The sequence below is a fragment of the Leptosomus discolor genome, chromosome 7 (assembly GCF_034619465.1).
Source record: "Leptosomus discolor isolate bLepDis1 chromosome 7, bLepDis1.hap2, whole genome shotgun sequence".
NCBI lineage: Eukaryota > Metazoa > Chordata > Aves > Leptosomiformes > Leptosomidae > Leptosomus > Leptosomus discolor.
Genome location: NC_141397.1, coordinates 55,672,216 through 55,689,096, shown reverse-complemented (window position 1 = coordinate 55,689,096; position 16,881 = coordinate 55,672,216). Strand labels below are relative to the sequence as shown.

General features: G+C 66.3%; 2 protein-coding genes across 5 annotated transcripts; both read left to right on the top strand.

Annotated features, from left to right (window-relative positions):
• The first annotated feature begins 944 nt into the window (after positions 1-944).
• ECE2 (endothelin converting enzyme 2) lies at positions 945-8,883 on the top strand. Of its 3 annotated transcripts, none has more exons than XM_086468452.1 (19): positions 945-986; positions 2,754-2,840; positions 3,216-3,360; positions 3,574-3,789; positions 3,889-4,013; positions 4,158-4,304; positions 4,383-4,448; positions 4,640-4,828; positions 5,246-5,388; positions 5,530-5,644; positions 5,886-5,996; positions 6,181-6,279; positions 6,372-6,449; positions 6,646-6,749; positions 7,058-7,168; positions 7,469-7,536; positions 8,204-8,394; positions 8,476-8,571; positions 8,707-8,883. In XM_086468452.1, the coding sequence occupies exons 1-19, from the start codon at positions 945-947 to the stop codon at positions 8,881-8,883; spliced, it is 2,310 nt and encodes a 769-aa protein (XP_086324578.1). The 3 variants fall into 3 exon arrangements, with proteins under 3 accessions (XP_086324578.1, XP_086324579.1, XP_086324580.1); XM_086468453.1 differs by having other exon boundaries at positions 954-992; XM_086468454.1 differs by lacking the exon at positions 2,754-2,840 and having other exon boundaries at positions 954-992.
• Positions 8,884-10,711: 1,828 nt separating this feature from the next.
• Positions 10,712-13,018, top strand: LOC104341439 (mitochondrial ubiquitin ligase activator of nfkb 1-A). Of its 2 annotated transcripts, none has more exons than XM_009947535.2 (4): positions 10,712-10,861; positions 11,120-11,207; positions 11,296-11,416; positions 11,604-13,018. In XM_009947535.2, exons 1-4 carry the CDS (start codon positions 10,745-10,747, stop codon positions 12,298-12,300), a joined length of 1,023 nt encoding a protein of 340 aa, XP_009945837.2. In that variant the 5' UTR covers positions 10,712-10,744; the 3' UTR covers positions 12,301-13,018. The 2 variants fall into 2 exon arrangements, with proteins under 2 accessions (XP_009945837.2, XP_086324314.1); XM_086468188.1 differs by having other exon boundaries at positions 11,120-11,219; positions 11,287-11,416.
• Positions 13,019-16,881: the final 3,863 nt, after the last annotated feature.

The following is a 16,881-nucleotide window of genomic DNA, read 5'->3' as shown; positions in this document are numbered from 1 at the left end:
CCCTACCTAGATATCTGCACCCGGCCACCCTCGCACTCCACCTCAGGCACTGGGCGGGTGACACGCAGTGACACCCTGTCCCGGGCAGGCGGTCACACAGGGCTGGCCAGGTGCTGGGGCGGCGTGCGAGGCTTTACCGACAGCCGCCGCCTCCCCCTCGCTCACCACCGCAGCGGTGACCGTGGCTGCGCACACCTGCGTGTGTGCGACCGTGTCACACCGTGCACGGTGACACGGGCCTCTGAGTGACCTCAGGGTGCCGGGGTGGGGTGTTAGTCAGTGTGTGTGTGTCCACCTAAGCGTGTACCGGAGCGGGATGGGCTGCTGCGGCTGTGCACTGTTACCATACCGGTGCCGGTACACGGTGCCATGTGGCGTCAGTGTGCCTTCCCGGGTGCGGAAGCCCGGTGCCGGTACGTGCATCAGTACGCCGGTGCCTGTTGTGTAAGCCCGAGTGCTGCTCCCCGTACCGGTGCGGCTCCCCGGCTGGCGAGGGTACAGATGCCGGTGCGGGTCCCGGTGCGGACGCTGGCTCGGCTCCTGTGCGTGTGCAGCTCCCCGTGCGGGTGCCGGTGCCGGTGCGGGGCTCCTCCCGTGCGCACGACAGTCACCTTGGCAGCGGGGCCGGGCCGGGTGGAGCAGAGAGGAGCGGAGCGGTGCAACCGTGCTGGGCACCGGTGCCCCCGCTCCAGCCACCCCCCGGGGCGCCGGCCCCAGCCGCCCCCGCCCGGTGGTGCCTAAGGGCCGCACTCCGCCGCTACCAGCCCCCGCGGCTCCATCCCTCCGGCGCGGCCCCATCCCTGCCCGGTCCCGGTCCCGGTCCCGGTGGCGGCGCGGAGCCCGGTGCGGGCCATGGCGGCGGCGGAGGCAGGCGGCGCTGCGGCGGCAGCGGGGGCCCGGCGCGGCCCGGGCGGGGAGCGGAGCTAGGAGGGAGGCGGCCCGGGATGGCCAGGATGAACGTGGCCCTCCAGGAGCTCGGACACGCCGTGAGTGCCCGGGGCAGCGGCGCGGGCCGGGCCGGGGACAGCGGCGGGGCGGGGCGGGGGCAACGGGCGGGGTGTGGGGCAGGAGGAGAGGGGAAGGGAGGGCACCGGCGAGGGGGGCAGAGGGAGCAGCGAGGGGGACAGGAGGGTGCCGGAGCAGAGGTGAGCCCGGGGGCTGGAGGGCTCAAGGAGCTGGAAGGGCTGGGGGGGCTTCAGGAGCCTGCGGGAGGAGGTGATGGGGGCTGGGGGAGTCCGGGGGGTGAGAGCCTGGGGGATGCAGGGGGCTGTGTGTGACCAGGGCTGGGGGAACGGGGTGGCCAGAGGGTCCCCACCCCCTACGGTGGGGGAAAAATGGGGGAGGAAGGACACACCCCCCCCCCCCAACCCCCTGCCTGGGGTTGGGCAGAGGGAGCTGGGGAGGTTTGGAGACAGCCCCTCAGAATCTGCTCCGCCGTGGCGTGAAGCCCACCTGGGGTACAGTGATGCTGCCCATAGGGTGCCCCCCAAGGCAGCATCTATGGAGGGAGCAGGGGGCCTTGTCCCCACGGGTCTCAGCCCCATGGAGGGGGCAGGAGGAGCCCCAGGACCAGGTCCTGCTCCTGCCTCAAGGGTGCCAGGTGGTGCCGGGGAGGGGGTGCTGCCAGCTGGTGCTCAGGAGGACAGGGACCACCCAGGAGGGGACAGGAGCATATCGGGGGAGCCGGAGAGGTGGGGGAGCCCAACTGGCTGAGCTCCCACAGGATATGGAGCCATCTCTCCTGATGCCAGCAGTTCCCAGGCATCCGCCCTGGTGGGGGGCTCCTGCCAACTGTCGATCACAGCCTCGTACCCTCCCACCATGGCAGCCCTTGGCGAGGCCCCCCCCCCCCGCCCCTGTCGGATGGCAGTGGGCAGAGCTGGGCATGGGGCACTTGCTCTGCTTCACCCTCTGCCCATCATCCTTCCTCCTCCAGCTCCTTCCCAGCCCCCAACACCAGCCCTGCAGGCAGCCCCAGGGCATCCACCTTAGTCTGCAGCACAGATGGGAGGGTGAGCCACAACCCACCTGGGTGTTAACTCTGAAGCCTAAGGATGGATCACAACCGTCAGCATTGCTGATTCTCTTCAGCCAAAGCCGCCAGCTTTTTTCTTCAGCTCATCCCCACCCTCTAAAGCTGCTGGCTCAGCTCCACCACCTCCCTCTTGGCTGAGTCCTCGGCAGCCCTCACGGCTCAGTCAGTGCAAGCAGCCCCTGCCGGGCTGCCCTGAAAGGCCAGGAGTGAGTGGGTCCTGCCCTGCTGGCTGACCCCCCTCTTTCCCCAAACACTCTGCCTGCACAGGCTCATCCCTGTGCCCTGGTCACTCCCAGGGCCAGGATGGGGCGGGAGGTGCTTCCAGATGTTTCGGACCGGTGCACATCTGCATGGAAAGTTCCAGGCGAGGGAGGAGGGGCAAGGCAGCAGCAGTAGGCAACGGTTGCCTGGCAACGGGGACCACATCTCCGTGGCGATGTGGCACCTGTCGGCTGCCATGGCGACGCAGAGGGATGCTCCGGTGCCAGCCCCTGAGCCCCCCCCCAGCAGCTCTCTCCGGTGCCAGCCGGTGCTGGGGACAACCTCTGGGGGAGGCTCAGGTGCACCAAGGCGTGTCAGAGGCTTCCCCGCCCCCCCCCCTCCCCCCCCAAGCACCCCCTGAGTGGTCACTGGCCCCCGCCATAAGAGCCGGAGGGAATGGTGCATGGGGGGCAGCCACCCCCAAGCCCCCATCCCAGCCCACGCCCTCCCTCGGCAGATGCCTGACTACAAACGTGCCACGCTGCAGGACGATGAGGGGCCGGAGCCAGTGGGAGACGGCAGCGCTTCTCCCGACAGTGTGGAGGTGAGGTCTGCCCTGGCCCCTCCGTCCTTTCCCTCTCCATCCTCCCTGGCCCCCTTCCTCAACCTCAGCCAGAGCCTGCCCGCAGCCGGGTGGGCAGCGGGAGGAGGGCTGGGAGCCAAGCCAGCCCTGGCTGTCCCCAGGGATGTGCTGGGAGGCAGCCAAAATGCGGCAGAGAGTATGCCTGGACCATCGTCCTTCCTTGAGGCTGGGGGGGGGGGGTGTGCCAGCACCCACCGCCAGCTCACCAGGGGTGGTGCCCTGGGCACCCGCAGAGGGATGCAGCTCAGCCGGGCACCGGGGAGCGGTAGGGGAGGGGGAGCAGCGAGGTTCGGTGTGTCCCCCCGCAGTGCAATGGCAAGTTCTGCTCCTCCCCAGGTGGGGTTTCGGAAGGGGCCGGGACCACTGCTGAGCCGCCTGGCCTCGCGCAGCCAGTTGGAGCTGGTGCTCTGTGCCGTCGCCCTCTCCCTGGCCCTGCTGCTCGGCATCGCCGTTGTGGCCCTGGCCATCCAGTACCGCCGAGGTAGGGAAGGGCCCTGTGGCCCTGCTGGGGGGGTGGGGGTGGTGGTGTCCCCACACCCAGGGGGGACACGGCAGAACGGGGAGTGACGGGTCAGACTGGGTCTCCTGCTGCGGTGCTCTGCCTGCCCTGGGGTGCAGATAGGGCTCGGCCCCGCTCCGTGCCTCAGTTTCCCCCGGCACACGCGCCCAGCCCCAGGCATGCCTTCCCTGCCAGATCCCTCTCACAGCACGTGCCTGACGGATGCCTGCGTCCGCGTGGCCAGCAAGATCCTGGAGGCCCTGGATGTGGAGACGGACCCGTGCCAGGACTTCTACCAGTACTCGTGCGGCGGTTGGATCAAGAGGAACCCGCTGCCCAATGGGCGCTCCAAGTGGAGCACCTTCAACAGCATCTGGGACCAGAACCAGGCCATCATGAAGCATCTTCTAGGTGGGCACCGGGTGGGTCGTGGCCACTGGAGTGGGTGACCACTGCGTGCAGGCGGGCAGAACCCCGGTGTCCCCGGGGCTGACCCGCAGCCTCCTGCAGAGAACGCCACCTTCAACTCCAGCAGCGAGGCAGAGCGGAAGACGCAGCGGTACTACCTGTCCTGCCTCAAAGAGCAGAGGATAGAGGAGCTGGGCTCCCAGCCCCTCATGGAGCTCATCGACAAGGTGGGCTGCCATCCACACGTGAGCCGAGCGGTCAGGGCTCAGCCCAGCATGTCTCCCGCTCGGCTCTTCACATAACGGGGGAGGGGGCAGCCCCTGGGGACGGACCCCATCCCTCCTTGAGGCGCTGGGTCCGTCTGCTGTCAGATCGGGGGGTGGAACGTCACCGGCTCCTGGAACCAGAGCAGCTTCATGGAGGTACTCAAGATGGTGTCAGGCACGTACCGGGCAACCCCCTTTTTCACGGTGTACGTGGGTGCAGACTCCAAGAGCTCCAACAGCAACGTCATCCAGGTTGGCACCTTGGCACTGGGGGGCGGCAGGCACCAGGGAGGGCACCGGACTGCCCATGCTGCTCCTCTCTCCCCTCAGGTGGACCAGTCGGGGCTTTTCCTGCCATCCCGGGATTACTACCTGAACAAGACCGCCAACGAGAAGGTGAGGCTGGGCGTCAGGCACGCTGCTGGCAGCCGTCAGGGGAAACCCACTGCAATGGGGTGCGAGCAGCACCGGGGCGCACCTGCACCCTGCCCATTGGGTGCCACGGTGCCCAGGCAGTGGGTCGGAATCCCCTGGGGAGGTGGGATGAGCTGCAACCAGTGCTGAGCTGGGGCTCGGGGTCTCGCCAGGTCCTGGCAGCGTACCTGGACTACATGGTAGAGCTGGGCACACTGCTGGGGGGTGCCCCGGAGCCCACCCGCCTCCAGATGCAGCAGGTGCTGGACTTTGAAACCCAGCTGGCCAACATCACCGTGCCCCAGGCTGAGCGGCGGGATGACGAGAAGATCTACCACAAGATGAGCATCGCTGAGCTGCAGGTGGGCACAGCCTGGGGCAACCCTCTGGGGACAGGACGGAGGGTTGTCCAGTGGGACACCGAGGGTTCTGTGCCCACTGCAGTCCCCCTGCCAGGGCACCCCAGGCAGCCCCATCCATTCTGGGATATGCACTGGGTGCTGGAGTGAGGTGTTCATCCCCCTGGTCGTTAGGATTTGGGGGAGCTGCCACCTTTCATGGGGGAGAGGTCGCGGTGTCCCCTCCTTGTCCTGCAGTTTTGAGAGCAGCAGGGAGCCATGATAAGAGTGCTTGGGGGCAGAGAAGGGATCTGGGATGGTGAGGGACCTTGAGACCTTCCTGGGGAGCACAGCCCCTGCTCCAGGGGATCGCCCTATGCCAGGCAGGATGGGGCAGAGCCGTGCCAAGCATTCGGATGCCACATCCCACGTCCCCTCCAGGCCCTGGCCCCTGCCATTGACTGGCTGGATTACCTGTCCTATGCCCTGGCCCCACTGGAGCTAGTGGACACAGAGCCCGTGGTGGTGTATGGGGACACCTACCTCCAGCAAGTCTCTGACCTCATCAACAGCACCGACAGGAGGTGAGGCACCCACGAGCCCCTGGCCATGCCCCATTTGGGGCTGCTCCCATGGCCGGGGCACATTTCGGGCTCGCCAGTGGCTTGGAGGCTGCGGCGTCGCCATGGATTGTGGTGAGCCACGGCGTCTGCCTGCCCCTACAGCGTCCTGAACAACTACCTTATCTGGAACCTGGTGCAGAAGACAGCCTCCAGCCTGGACCAGCGCTTCGAGACGGCCCAGGAGAGGCTGCTGGAGACTCTCTATGGCACCAGGAAGGTAACGGGGAGCCCTGGGACTGGCCTCCTCTACCCCCAGCCTGGAAGCAGCCAGCACCACCTCTGCCCTTGGGATGCTGAGCCTCAGATGCTGCAGAGGGAACCCAGGGATCATCTTTTGGCTTGGGGGTTTAGATGCTGAGCATCTCCTTGCTGGGGAGCGGGCAGAGCCAGGCTGGGGGAAGAGAGTGGAGCAAGGGAGGGGGCTGGGGGTCTCACAGACCCCCATCTTGCTCTCGCAGTCCTGCACACCCCGCTGGCAAACCTGCATCTCTAACACGGATGACACGCTGGGCTTCGCCCTGGGCTCCCTCTTCGTCAAAGCCACTTTTGACCGGGACAGCAAGGCCATTGTGAGGATACTTCTGCCCCTGTCCCTTCCCCATCAACATCTGCGGGAACTCACCCTTCCCTGGAGGGAAAGGCAGGGAGACGGGAAATGGGACCCCCAGCCCCAGGGAGGTCGCATCTTGCCCACCCTGTCCATGCCCGAGGGGCTGCAGTGGGCAGGGGGGCTTCATTCCCTCCCCTCCCCAGGCTGAGGAGATGATCAGCGAGATCCGGGCGGCCTTTGAGGTGTCCCTGGACCAGCTGGACTGGATGGATGAGAAGACCAGGCAGGCTGCGAAGGAGAAGGTGACCCCAGGGAGGGCAGTGGGTGGGAGACGTCCCCCCATTCTGGTAAGTCCCCCGCCCCCATCTCACTGCCGGGGCCTCTCCCCACGCAGGCGGACGCCATCTACGACATGATCGGCTTCCCCGACTTCATCCTGGACAACAAGGAGCTGGACGATGTTTATGATGGGGTAAGGGGGGCACTCGGCTGGTGGGGAGGGGGTCTGGTCCCTGCTTACACCAAGCCCTGGGGGGTGATGTCCCTATTTGGGGGACCCATTTGGGATGGGGCGTTACATGGAGCCACTCTGGTACTGAGCGGATCCTGGACAGGGTGGGGGGAACCACCCCAGTGGACGCCTCCTCATCCCTCCTCTTCTTCACCAGTACGAGGTCTCAGAGGACTCCTTCTTCCAGAACATGCTCAACTTCTACAACTTCTCCGCCAAAGTGATGGCTGACCAGCTCCGGAAACCCCCCAACCGTGACCAGTAAGGGGGAGAGCCTGGGAGGGGCAGAGGATGTGACACCGGCATGGTGTCACAGCACTGTCCCCAGCATGGCCTGGGTGGCACTGGTTCACTGGGGGGAGGAAGGTCACCCCGTGGGGTAGCACAGTGTTGTAGGTCACCCATGGTGTCTCTGGCTTGTCCTTTGGTCACGGGGCAAGGGAAGCAGTGCCAGCCCTGGGAAAAGCAACACAAGGGACCCGTGATGGGAGACAGCACAGGAGGGTGCTGGGGTAGGGGGGAGAGGGGACACATCCCTGCCTGTCCCCTGTCCCACCTCCCTGCCCCAGGTGGAGCATGACCCCGCAGACCGTCAATGCCTACTACCTGCCCACCAAGAACGGGATCGTCTTCCCTGCTGGCATCCTGCAGGCTCCCTTCTACGCCCGCAACCACCCCAAGTGAGCCTGGCATGGGGACAGGGGGCGTCTTCTGGGGGTGGGGGGGCATGGGCTGGATCAGGGCCAGCACCCCGCAGAGCCCCCCACAGCCACAAAGCAAAGCCCTTGGGGGGCTTGAGGGTCCCTCAAGGCTTTACATCCTGTAGTCAGCACAGCCTGCAAAGTCCCTGTGGGGCCACTGTCCCCAACAGGACTCATTCCCAGCTGGGTGCCAACAAGAGCAGAGTCTTGCTGGGTGCTACAGAGGGGTGCCCGGGCTGTCCCCAAGCACTTACTTGGCTCTCTCCCACGGTGCCACAGAGCCCTTAATTTCGGTGGCATCGGCGTGGTGATGGGGCACGAGCTGACCCACGCGTTCGACGACCAAGGTGAGAGCCCATGGGCAATGCCAGCCCTGACCCCTATCACCTTCCTGCTCTTCCCCCCCCCCAGCCCCCCACCCACCCCCTGCCCTTGGCGTCAGGAGGGGGTGCTGCAGGCGCACGGGGGTCCCGCTTTGCCATCCATCGCATCATGTGTGCTCTGCCTCCCTGGCCACCCCCCCTTCTATCGTCCTGTCTCCCCAGGTGGCACCCGCCGATACCTCCCCCCGGCTTCTCTGTGCAGCTTTCGCTCCATCCGCTTGGTGAGGACACGGTGTCTGCAGCCCCGGCCCCCTCCTCATCCTCCTCCCCGTGGGGCATGGGATGGGTCCCTCTCACATCCACTCTGCTTTGCACCTTCACCACAGCCCTGGAGCCGAGATGGGGTCCATGGGGGAATATGGGGGTGACAAATCCAGCTTGGGACAGCAGGGATGCACTGGGAGATGGCTGGGGACCCAAGCGTTCAGCTGAGCTCCAGCCAGAGCCTGCTTGAAGCAGGGGCTGGGGGACACCATCTCCCCTGGGCATGGACCCAAGGTGCCAGGTCCCATGGTGTCCCCTGGGGCTGTCCCCACCACACCCTACCCTGCTTCAGGACCCCCTGCAGCAGGGGCTCTGCAGGAGGCCAGGGTCCCCTGGTTCCACCCCGCCCCATGGCTTGGTCCTGCAGGGCGAGAGTATGACAAGGAGGGCAACCTGCGGCCGTGGTGGCAGAACTCCTCCCTGGAGGCCTTCAAGAACCGGACAGCGTGCATGACAGAGCAGTACGGGCGCTACACTGTCCACCGTGAGAAGGTCAACGGCCGGCAGACACTGGGCGAGAACATCGCCGACAACGGTGGGCTCAAGGCAGCCTACAACGTGAGTGCCTGCATCCCGGGGGGATGTGGACCCCCCTGCCTGTCTATCCCTCTCTGGGGCTTCAAGGTGCCTCTCCCACAGGCGTACAAGTCCTGGCTGCAGAAGAACGGGGAGGAGAAGCGCCTGCCAGCCCTGGGGCTCACCAACCACCAGCTTTTCTTCGTGGGCTTTGCGCAGGTAGGACAGAGTGGGGTGGTGGGTTCCCCATCCCTCCCTGGTCCCTCGGAGACACCCCATAGCCCCCCATCCTGCCTGGGGCAGCAGGGGGGGTGTCTCTGTCCCCCATCGCTGAGGCTGCTTCTGCTCCGGCAGGTTTGGTGCTCTGTCCGGACACCCGAAAGCTCCCACGAAGGGCTCGTGACTGACCCCCACAGCCCTGACAAGTACCGTGTCATTGGCACCCTCAGCAACTCCCGGGACTTTGTTGAACATTTCGGCTGCCCCCTGGGCTCCCCCATGAACCCTGGCAAGCACTGTGAGGTGTGGTAGAGACAGGGAGGGCGCTGGGGACAGAGGGGACGATGTTCTGCTGTGGCCCCCTGCCTCCAGCCCTCACTGGCTGCCAGAGCTGGCCCACAGGCAGAGAGCGGGGCCGCCCCCTGGGTCACCCTCCGTGGCAGTCCCCCCCCTGTGCACGCACCACACGCAGCCTTGCCCCACCTCCGCCCCCCTACCCAGCACACACGGCCCCACACTGGGCATCCATCACAGCCCTTATCCACAGCCTGGGGCCGGGTACGGCCGGCAGAGAAGCCGTAGCACCCCCAAAATGCAGCTCTGCCCCCCAACCCTTGACGTGCTAGAGACGGGTACAGCTCAGCCCCATCCCCACCCCCCCACCAGCACCGTGTCCCTTCCCGGGCGGGCAGGTCAGAGGGATCCCAGGGAAAGCACTGGAGCCAAGCACCCCAACCTGAAGGAGATGGAGGCTGGGGGCTACCCGGCTCTGCTCTTCCCTTGCCCCTCCCGATCTGGCTTGGCTTCCCCATCCACCTCTGCTGGGACCAGCGGGCGGCAGTGGGGACTCTGGTGCCTTCAGCTGTGGGTGGCTGTCGCTGAATTTATTTAACAATTAAAAGCAGTTTCCACTTACTTCAGCGGCTCTGGGTCCTTTGCGATGTCGGGCAGGGGGGAGAGGTGGGGTCTGGAGCGGGGAGGGGAGGGTGACTCAAAAGCCAGGGGACATGTTGGAGATGAGACATCCTGAGAGATGGGAGCAGGAGGTGAGTAATCCCGAGGGACCAAGGGAGGGGAGCAGGAGATGAGATGTCTTGAGGGATGTGGGGAAGGAGAATGGCAGCCACAGGGCTGACCCTCATCCCTGGCATCCCAGGCAGGGTCAAGGGGGACAAGCCACCCCTCAGCCACAGGCATGCTAGCTGGCACCGAGAGGGGTGGCTGGGGGACACCGAGGGCAGCTCTGGGCGAGGTTGAGGGCGACAGGAAAGCAGGAGCCGGGCTGGAGCAGCCCCACAGCCCCGACCCAGCCCCAGCGGGGCAGGTGTCCTCCCGGTGGAAAGGCCAGCCAAGGGGGCCATTGCACCCAGGCAGAGGGTGACCCCTAGGGCCAGGCCGTGGCTAAGACCCCTCCGCAGAGTGCCTGGGGCCTGCCCTAGCGGGACCCCTCCCCACACGACGCCCCCAGTCCCATACTGGTGTCCCTTCCCTCTGCACTGGGACCCCTCCAGCCCGCAGGGGCCAGTGGCCATGGGGAGTGCTCGCAAAGGCCGCCGGGAGTTGTAGTCCCGCCGGGGCCAGGCGCAGGGCCAGGCGGGAGCTGTAGTTTGGCGCGAGGGACGCCGGAAGCTGTAGTTTCGGGCACCGTCCGCTCCGCCGCGGAGCCGCGAGAGCCGCACTACAATTCCCAGCAGGCAGCGCGGTGGGGCCTGGGTCCGGGCCTGGGCGCCTCCGGTCTCGGGGGGCAAGGGGGGCAACGGGGCCGGGCCGGCGTGAGCGACAACGGCGGGGCCAGGCCTGGGGGGGAGCCGGGGGCTGGGGCCGAGCCAGATGGGGGGTGCTGGGCCCGGACTGGGGGGGTGCCGGGCCTAGGTGGGACCCTGGCTGTAAGGCCTAGGCTGGGTCACGGGTGCTGGGCCTCGGCCCGACCCTGGGCAAGGGGTGCTGGGTCGGGCCGGGGGTGCCGGGCGCCTGTGGCTGCTGGAGCTGAACAGCCCCAGCAGGAGCCACGGGCAGGCTTGGCCCTAGGGCGGCAGCGCCTTGGGGACTGGGGCAGTGGGACGTCCCTGCCTTGGGGACAGGGGTGCTGGGACATCCCTGCCCCTGGGCTGGCACGGCCCCGGCCCGCAGCCAACACGCTCACCTTGCAGGCGTGCCGCCCGAGCCTGGCACCATGGACGCGCCGCCCATCACGTCTGGGGAGCTGCTGTGTCTGGGCTCCAGCCTCGCCTTCTCCGGCCTCTTCTACTACCTGTACAGGAAGAAAGCCAGAGTCGTGGCACAAATACAGGTAGCCCTATCCCTCAGATGCTCTCTCCCGCCCACTGTCCCTTACCCACTGCCCTACACTGCCCAGCCTAGAGCCTTTGATTTGTGTGCACCTTGTTGATGACTACAGCCTGCTGCATCCTCTAGCGATGTCACGATGCCCAGGACCAAGCAGGTCACGTTCCTGCCAGAGGTCCCCACAAAGCCATGCATGACCCACCCTCTGCCTGCTAGCCCATCTACCCCTGCCCGTGTTCACGCTCAGTCCCTGCTCTTCCAGGAGGCCCCAAAGCTCCAGGTTGATGATGATTTACCAGCACTGGTGTCTGCGGCTGATGGGAGGTGCCTGCCTTATGTTGCCCTGGAAGGTAAGGAGACCCTGTGGCCCTGCAATGGGGACAGGGGACAGGCGCCAGGCTCTCCTTCTTTGGCTGTGATGCGTCCCTTGGTCCTTAGGTGTGGTGCTGCCAGCCAAGGCTGCGCTGACCAGCCATTACCATGAGGGGCTGCAGGGCGTGATCCAGAAACTGCTTCTGAAAGAGCATCGGCTGATCTGGAACAGCTTGGCTCGGAGCTGGTGAGTGGTGGGAGAGGACGGCAGGGGTGGGCTTGCATCAGTGCGTCCAGATCCCTGTCCCCCGGGGCCACTTGAGAGCCAGAAAGCGACTTGGTTAAAGGCTCTAGTCCCTACCCTCTGCTCAGCCCCAGGAGCTGAGAGTTCCTCCGCATTGTTCACGTCCCAGCGCTGCACTCTCCGCTTACAGGAGCGAGAGCGAGCGGGTGCTCTCCGAGCAGGTCTACACCGTCCCCTTCTTGCTGGCCTCACCGGACGCCGAGGCGGGGACGCAGGTGAGCGTGGAGAGCCCACTCCGAGCCGCCTGCCTGCCGCTGGAGACGGTGTACGAGCGGTTCCAGCAGCCGGCCCACGGCTTCCGCGACCTGCTGGGCCAGTACTTGAGCGGAGAGAAGCCCAAGGGCATCCTGGAGACGGAGGAGATGCTGCGGGTAGGGGCCGGGCTGACAGGTATCGGGGAGCTGGCCCTGCACCCCGACGGCTCCCTGCACCTCCAGCCACCGGCCCGGGGAGGCGAGTATTTCCTGTGCCTGGGGGACTGGCAGACGGTGCTGGCAGAGCTGGAGTCAGCCAGCAGGCTCTGGAAGGGGGTGGCCATGCTGTGCGCCGCGGCGGGCCTGGCCGTCCTCCTGCACGCCCTGTGCCGTGCCTACCGCCGCGCCCGCCTCGGGCAGCGGGGCGAGGACAAGGAGCCGGACGGCGAGGAGGCCGGGGACGGGGGGGTCGAGGACTCCTGCGTGATCTGCCTGACGCGGCCCCGCGAGTGCGTCCTCTTGGGTTGCGGCCACATCTGCTGCTGCTTCCGCTGCTTCCAGGCCTTGCCCGCCCGCCTCTGCCCCATCTGCCGGGGGCCCATTGACCGCGTTGTGCCCCTATACCAGGCCTGAGAGCACCTGGGGGTTGTCCAGGGAGGGGCAACGTGAACCAAGCCGAGCCTGGAGCCTGCGGAAATCTCGAGTTGTCTCCTCATGTGCGGCTTTGTGATTCCTGTTGGGAGGGAGGAGTCCTGGTGTGCTCCCCACCCCCTCTGTTTTTGGGAGAGGGGGGAGTTATAGCCTCTTCATCCTCCTTTTGTCTGTCAGAGTGACGTGCCATCCCCCAAACATGAAGGCTTGGGGGAAATGTACTCGGTGCTTGAGCCAAGGAGCTGTCTCCTCTGCCCCACGCCAGGGTGTTCCTTTGGCTGGTGGCTGTGTGCCCTGTGCCCCTTTCCCAGCCCTGCACCCCCCCCAAAGCCACACAGGACTTTCCCTTTATCTGCTTTTCCAGCACGTGGCTTTATAGGGAGGGTGGCAGGGGCAAGACCAGGGCTGGTGGGACACAGCAGGCACGGTGAGGTGACAGAGATCCAAACCCCTGCCTCCACAAGCCACCGCAGTGCCACACCTTGGTGCCACCTTGTTGTGTGTGTCCCCCCTCAACCTGTGTGCCTGCAGCCCCACTGTGCGGGGGCGCCCAGGGGCTGGCAGCAATGAAGGATGCCCCTTTGCCAGCTGCTCTGCCACCCAGGGAGGGGGACAGTGTCCCTCTGTCCCTCTCCGCAGCCTCCCAGCTCTCCTCTTGGAGCAGGAGGGCAGCCCTGGCCCCCCCCCCCGCCCCCCATGAGCCTACCTACGCCTCCGGCCCCCGCTGCACCCAGCTTCCCTGCCCGCCTCCCGGCCAGCACCGGGTGCGGGAGCAGCTTGCGGTGGTGTGTGGAGTGATAAAGCCCAGGATCCCAGCTCGGCCTCGCCTCTTCCTTCGCGCCGTTAAGTTGGGGGGGGGGGGGGGTGGCTGGAGGGATGCGCTGGGGAGCCGAGGCTCTCCCCTCCCCGAGGTGGAGGGTCTGGCACTGCCGCCTCCCTCCCCACCCAGGGAGCTGGCCCAGATGCACACTCACTGGTGGGGGGGAGGGGACCCCCGGCCGGGGTGCACCTCCTCAGGATGCAGCCAGGAAGGGGGGGGGGGAAGCAGGACTGTTGCCAAGGAGATCGTGCTCCTCTGGTCTCCATGGCAACCGCTCCACTGGACCGCTCCCCATCACTGCCTGGCTACAGTTGCCCAGGCAACCCACGGGCTCTCCTGGCTCCTGCAGCTTTGGGGCACTCAGGATTTTTTTTTTTTGGGGGGGGGGGGGGGGACGGGGGACACGACGGACAGACAGCCTTGGCAGGCCACTGGCAGCCAGATAGCAGCGTTGGGGTTGGGGATGACGTGCCCCTTCCCCAGGGTAGCAGCCCCCATTGCTGCCAGCTGGGGCAGAGACGCCCCTGTGGTGTTGCCTCCAGGACCCGCAGCCAGCTGTGATATCCCAGAGCAACCAGTGAAACCTCCTGGGACCCACATGGATTATTTTTGGGGGGGGTGTCCCACCACTGACCCCCCAGTCTCTCAGCCTGGCCTCTTCGCCAGTGCCAGCACGGTGGCTGCCACGCTGCAGAGTGAGCAGTGGGGCCCGTGTCGTCCTCCCCCACCCCGGAACCGGGCATCCCCCCCGCAGCAGGAGGGATTTCGGGAAGGAGATAAATACCAGATGGGAGAGGGCCGGGCTGCCAGGAACACACTCCGCGTGTGCCAAGAGCTGCTGGCACGAGTGGGTGCGTGGGCTGGGGAGGGCGGGGGGTGCCTGTGCTCCCGGAGACTGCTCGCCTCGTTCCCCAGGGCCCGGCAGCCAGCCAGGGATGGGGACAGCTAGAGAGGGACCCGCAGCCACCCGCTCCCGTCTGTTCCCATGGGTGCCAAGGGCGCCCAGGGTGGGGAAGACATCCCCTGTGCTGGAGGCGCACATGCACCCCTCCTGCCACCCCATATGGTGGGGTGCTCTGCTCATCTCTGCCATCCCGGGGTGCCACCAGCCCCGCAGTGGCCTGGACAAGCAGACCCCACTGACCAGCCCTGCCTGGCACCGCTCTGGGCAGCAGCGTGACTCAACTGCTCAGCTCACCGCCAGCCGAAGCCTCGCCGTGCCAAACCACCCTGCACAGGGGCTGCCCGGCCATGCCGCAGCGCCTGCGCCCCCAAATGAACCCACTGTCCGTCCGTGTGTGCCCCTCCCCAGGATGGTGGGGAAGCTCACAGTGCCTGGGCTGAGCCCTGCCCAGCCTCCCTCCCCTAGGACCCGAGAGGGACCCAGTCATCCTACCAGCTGCCCCACCACCCCTGCAAGGGTCCCCACCCACACCCCCCAGGGCTGCCAGCCCATTCCTGCTTGCCTCCCCATCTGTTGTCATGGTGACCAGAGATGTGGTGACAGATGAGGATGGAGCCTCACACCCCAGCAGGGCTGTTCGTCTGCCCAGCAGGGGTCGGGGGTCAGCTTCCCCACATACACACACACTTTCTGCTCCCCCCCTCCCCAGGTCTGGGCAGGGGATCCTCCATGAAGCCCCCGCCCCAGGCAGCATGTTGGGGGTGCCCCATCTGCTCAGATGCAGCGCTGGCATTGCTGGGGCTACAGCTGTGCCCCAGGCAGCTCGTGTGAGGGGCCAGGACAGTGCCATCCCCCTTCCACTGGCCCCCACTTACAATCGGAGCCCCCTCTCCCAGAAGCCAGGCTGTGCACTGAGACAAACTCATCTCACTAGTGACAATGTGCTGGCTGGCTGCCCCGGGCTCACCCACAGCACAGCTGCCGAGCAGGGTCCCTGTCCCCCAACATCTCCTCACCGTGGTGAGAAGGGCCACCACCACCATCGGCAGGTGTGGCCACCCCCACCGCCTGCATCCAGCCTGGGTCCGTGCCTCCGCTCCCGCAAAACACCCGTGCGAAGGAGCTGCCCCACCATGGCACGGGCAGCACGTACAGCAGCATCCCCACCTGGGCTTTGGCTACTGAGAGCCAGCAGCAGCAGCCAACGATGGACACATCCCTGACCTTGTGGGTGACCTTCACCGGTCCCCCACACCAGGCTGGGGATGGGTGCTGGGAGAGAGCAACGGTGCCAGCAGCAGGAGCTGGCACTCAGCAAGACCCCCCGGGCCGTGGCTGCCACCGCCGTGGAGCAGAAGTGCCGTTTCACGTTTCTTGGCAGAGCTGGAAGCAGCACAGATGGAGGCACCCGAGCCAGCCTCCAGGCAGACCTCTGCAGCCCCTGGCCCTGTGGCACCAGCCCCAGCTGACGGTACCAACAGGCCCACAGACCTGCAGCGGAGAAAGCCCCAGGTCTGGTGGCTGATGCCTTCTCCTCGCCCTCTGGCAGCCAGCTGCTGCCTGCCAGGTCACTGGCTCCATGCCTGCCAGGCCTTGGGGACCACCAGGTGCTCCCTTCCAGTCTAAGTCCCGCTGCCCGGGGTTCCCTGCAGAGCCAGGGCAGGACATGCCCCACCACAACCTGCTTGCACAGGGCATTTGTCCACTGTAAAACCACTTGAAGCACCAGTGACTGCAGGAAAAACCCTCACCTCCATCACAGCACCCAGAGCCTGCACCCGAATCCCCACCAAGGGTGCAGGGCTCAGGGGCAGCATCCACCTGTCGGTCCGGGTCACAGCAGGCACTGGTGGGCTCCAGGAGCATCGCTCAGCCTCGGGCAATCTCCATTGCCAGCCCCACTGCAGCTGGGAGCCCAGCTGCGTGCCCCCTGCACAGCCCCATATCCACCCCAGGGGGGTCACGGCCGGCCCCCAGCCCTTTCATCACCTGCAAGGTGTCCCCGCTCGGGGGCTGCAGCCCAGGTTTAAGGAGCCAGGGCAGGAAGAAACTCCTGTTTCCCTGCTCCCACAGCCCCCTCTTCCAGCTGGAGCTGGCTTTGTGTTGGACAAAAGGCTGCAAAGGAAGCGAGAAAGGAGATTACGTGGCTGCTAAAAGGCGGATAACGAAGGTGGGATGAGAGCCAGGGGAAGGAGGGCAGGCAGTCCTGCTCACCATGGGGGGATGCAACCTGCACTGGCAGGGAAAGAGGATGGAGTCCTTCTTGCATGTCCCTGCTCACCCACCCACCCACCAATCCACATGGTACCCTCTACCCCCACCCAGGGATGCAGGACCAGCAGCATCCTTGGGGAGCCAAAGACCAGAGATGTTCCAAGGAGATGCAGTGCCCAGAGCCACAGTGCTGCCCTGTCCAACCCACAGCCCAGCTGTGCCCGCACAAATCCAGCCTTCCTCCAGCCTGGGCTGGGTGGAGGGTCCCTCCCACACCCCCAAACCCCAGCCAGCCCCACGGAGCTCCCCACCCCTACCCCATAGCCAAGACAAGCAGCTCTCCTGGGTGCAAGGTACTGTACAGATACAGTTGTGGGGTAAGCAAGACCATTCCAAGGGTGACCCCTCTCAAGCCTCTCCCAGGTGCCTGCCAGGCTGGAAACCCTCTTGAAGCACAGCACCAGCCCTGCTCACATCCCACACAGCCCATCTGCTCCTCTTCTCACTCACCCCCAGCCCCGCGCGTGCCACGGCCTGCCTGTCCCTGCCCACGGGCAGTGGCACGTGGGCTTGGCGACGGGAAAAGCAGGACACATCTCAGCGTGGGCCTCTTGCCTATTTTCCC

What these genes read in the sequence shown, in the direction of transcription:
- ECE2 (XM_086468452.1), top strand. Translation starts at nt 945, where the DNA reads ATGGCCAGGATGAACGTGGCCCTCCAGGAGCTCGGACACGCC. An exon ending in TCATGGAGCTCATCGACAAG is followed by an intron (nt 4,014 to 4,157) that starts GTGGGCTGCCAT and finishes GTCTGCTGTCAG; the next exon opens with ATCGGGGGGTGGAACGTCAC. An exon ending in CTCTCTATGGCACCAGGAAG is followed by an intron (nt 5,645 to 5,885) that starts GTAACGGGGAGC and finishes TTGCTCTCGCAG; the next exon opens with TCCTGCACACCCCGCTGGCA.
- LOC104341439 (XM_086468188.1), top strand. Translation starts at nt 10,745, where the DNA reads ATGGACGCGCCGCCCATCACGTCTGGGGAGCTGCTGTGTCTGGGCTCC. An exon ending in GAGTCGTGGCACAAATACAG is followed by an intron (nt 10,862 to 11,119) that starts GTAGCCCTATCC and finishes CTGCTCTTCCAG; the next exon opens with GAGGCCCCAAAGCTCCAGGT. An exon ending in CCTGGAAGGTAAGGAGACCC is followed by an intron (nt 11,220 to 11,286) that starts TGTGGCCCTGCA and finishes GATGCGTCCCTT; the next exon opens with GGTCCTTAGGTGTGGTGCTG.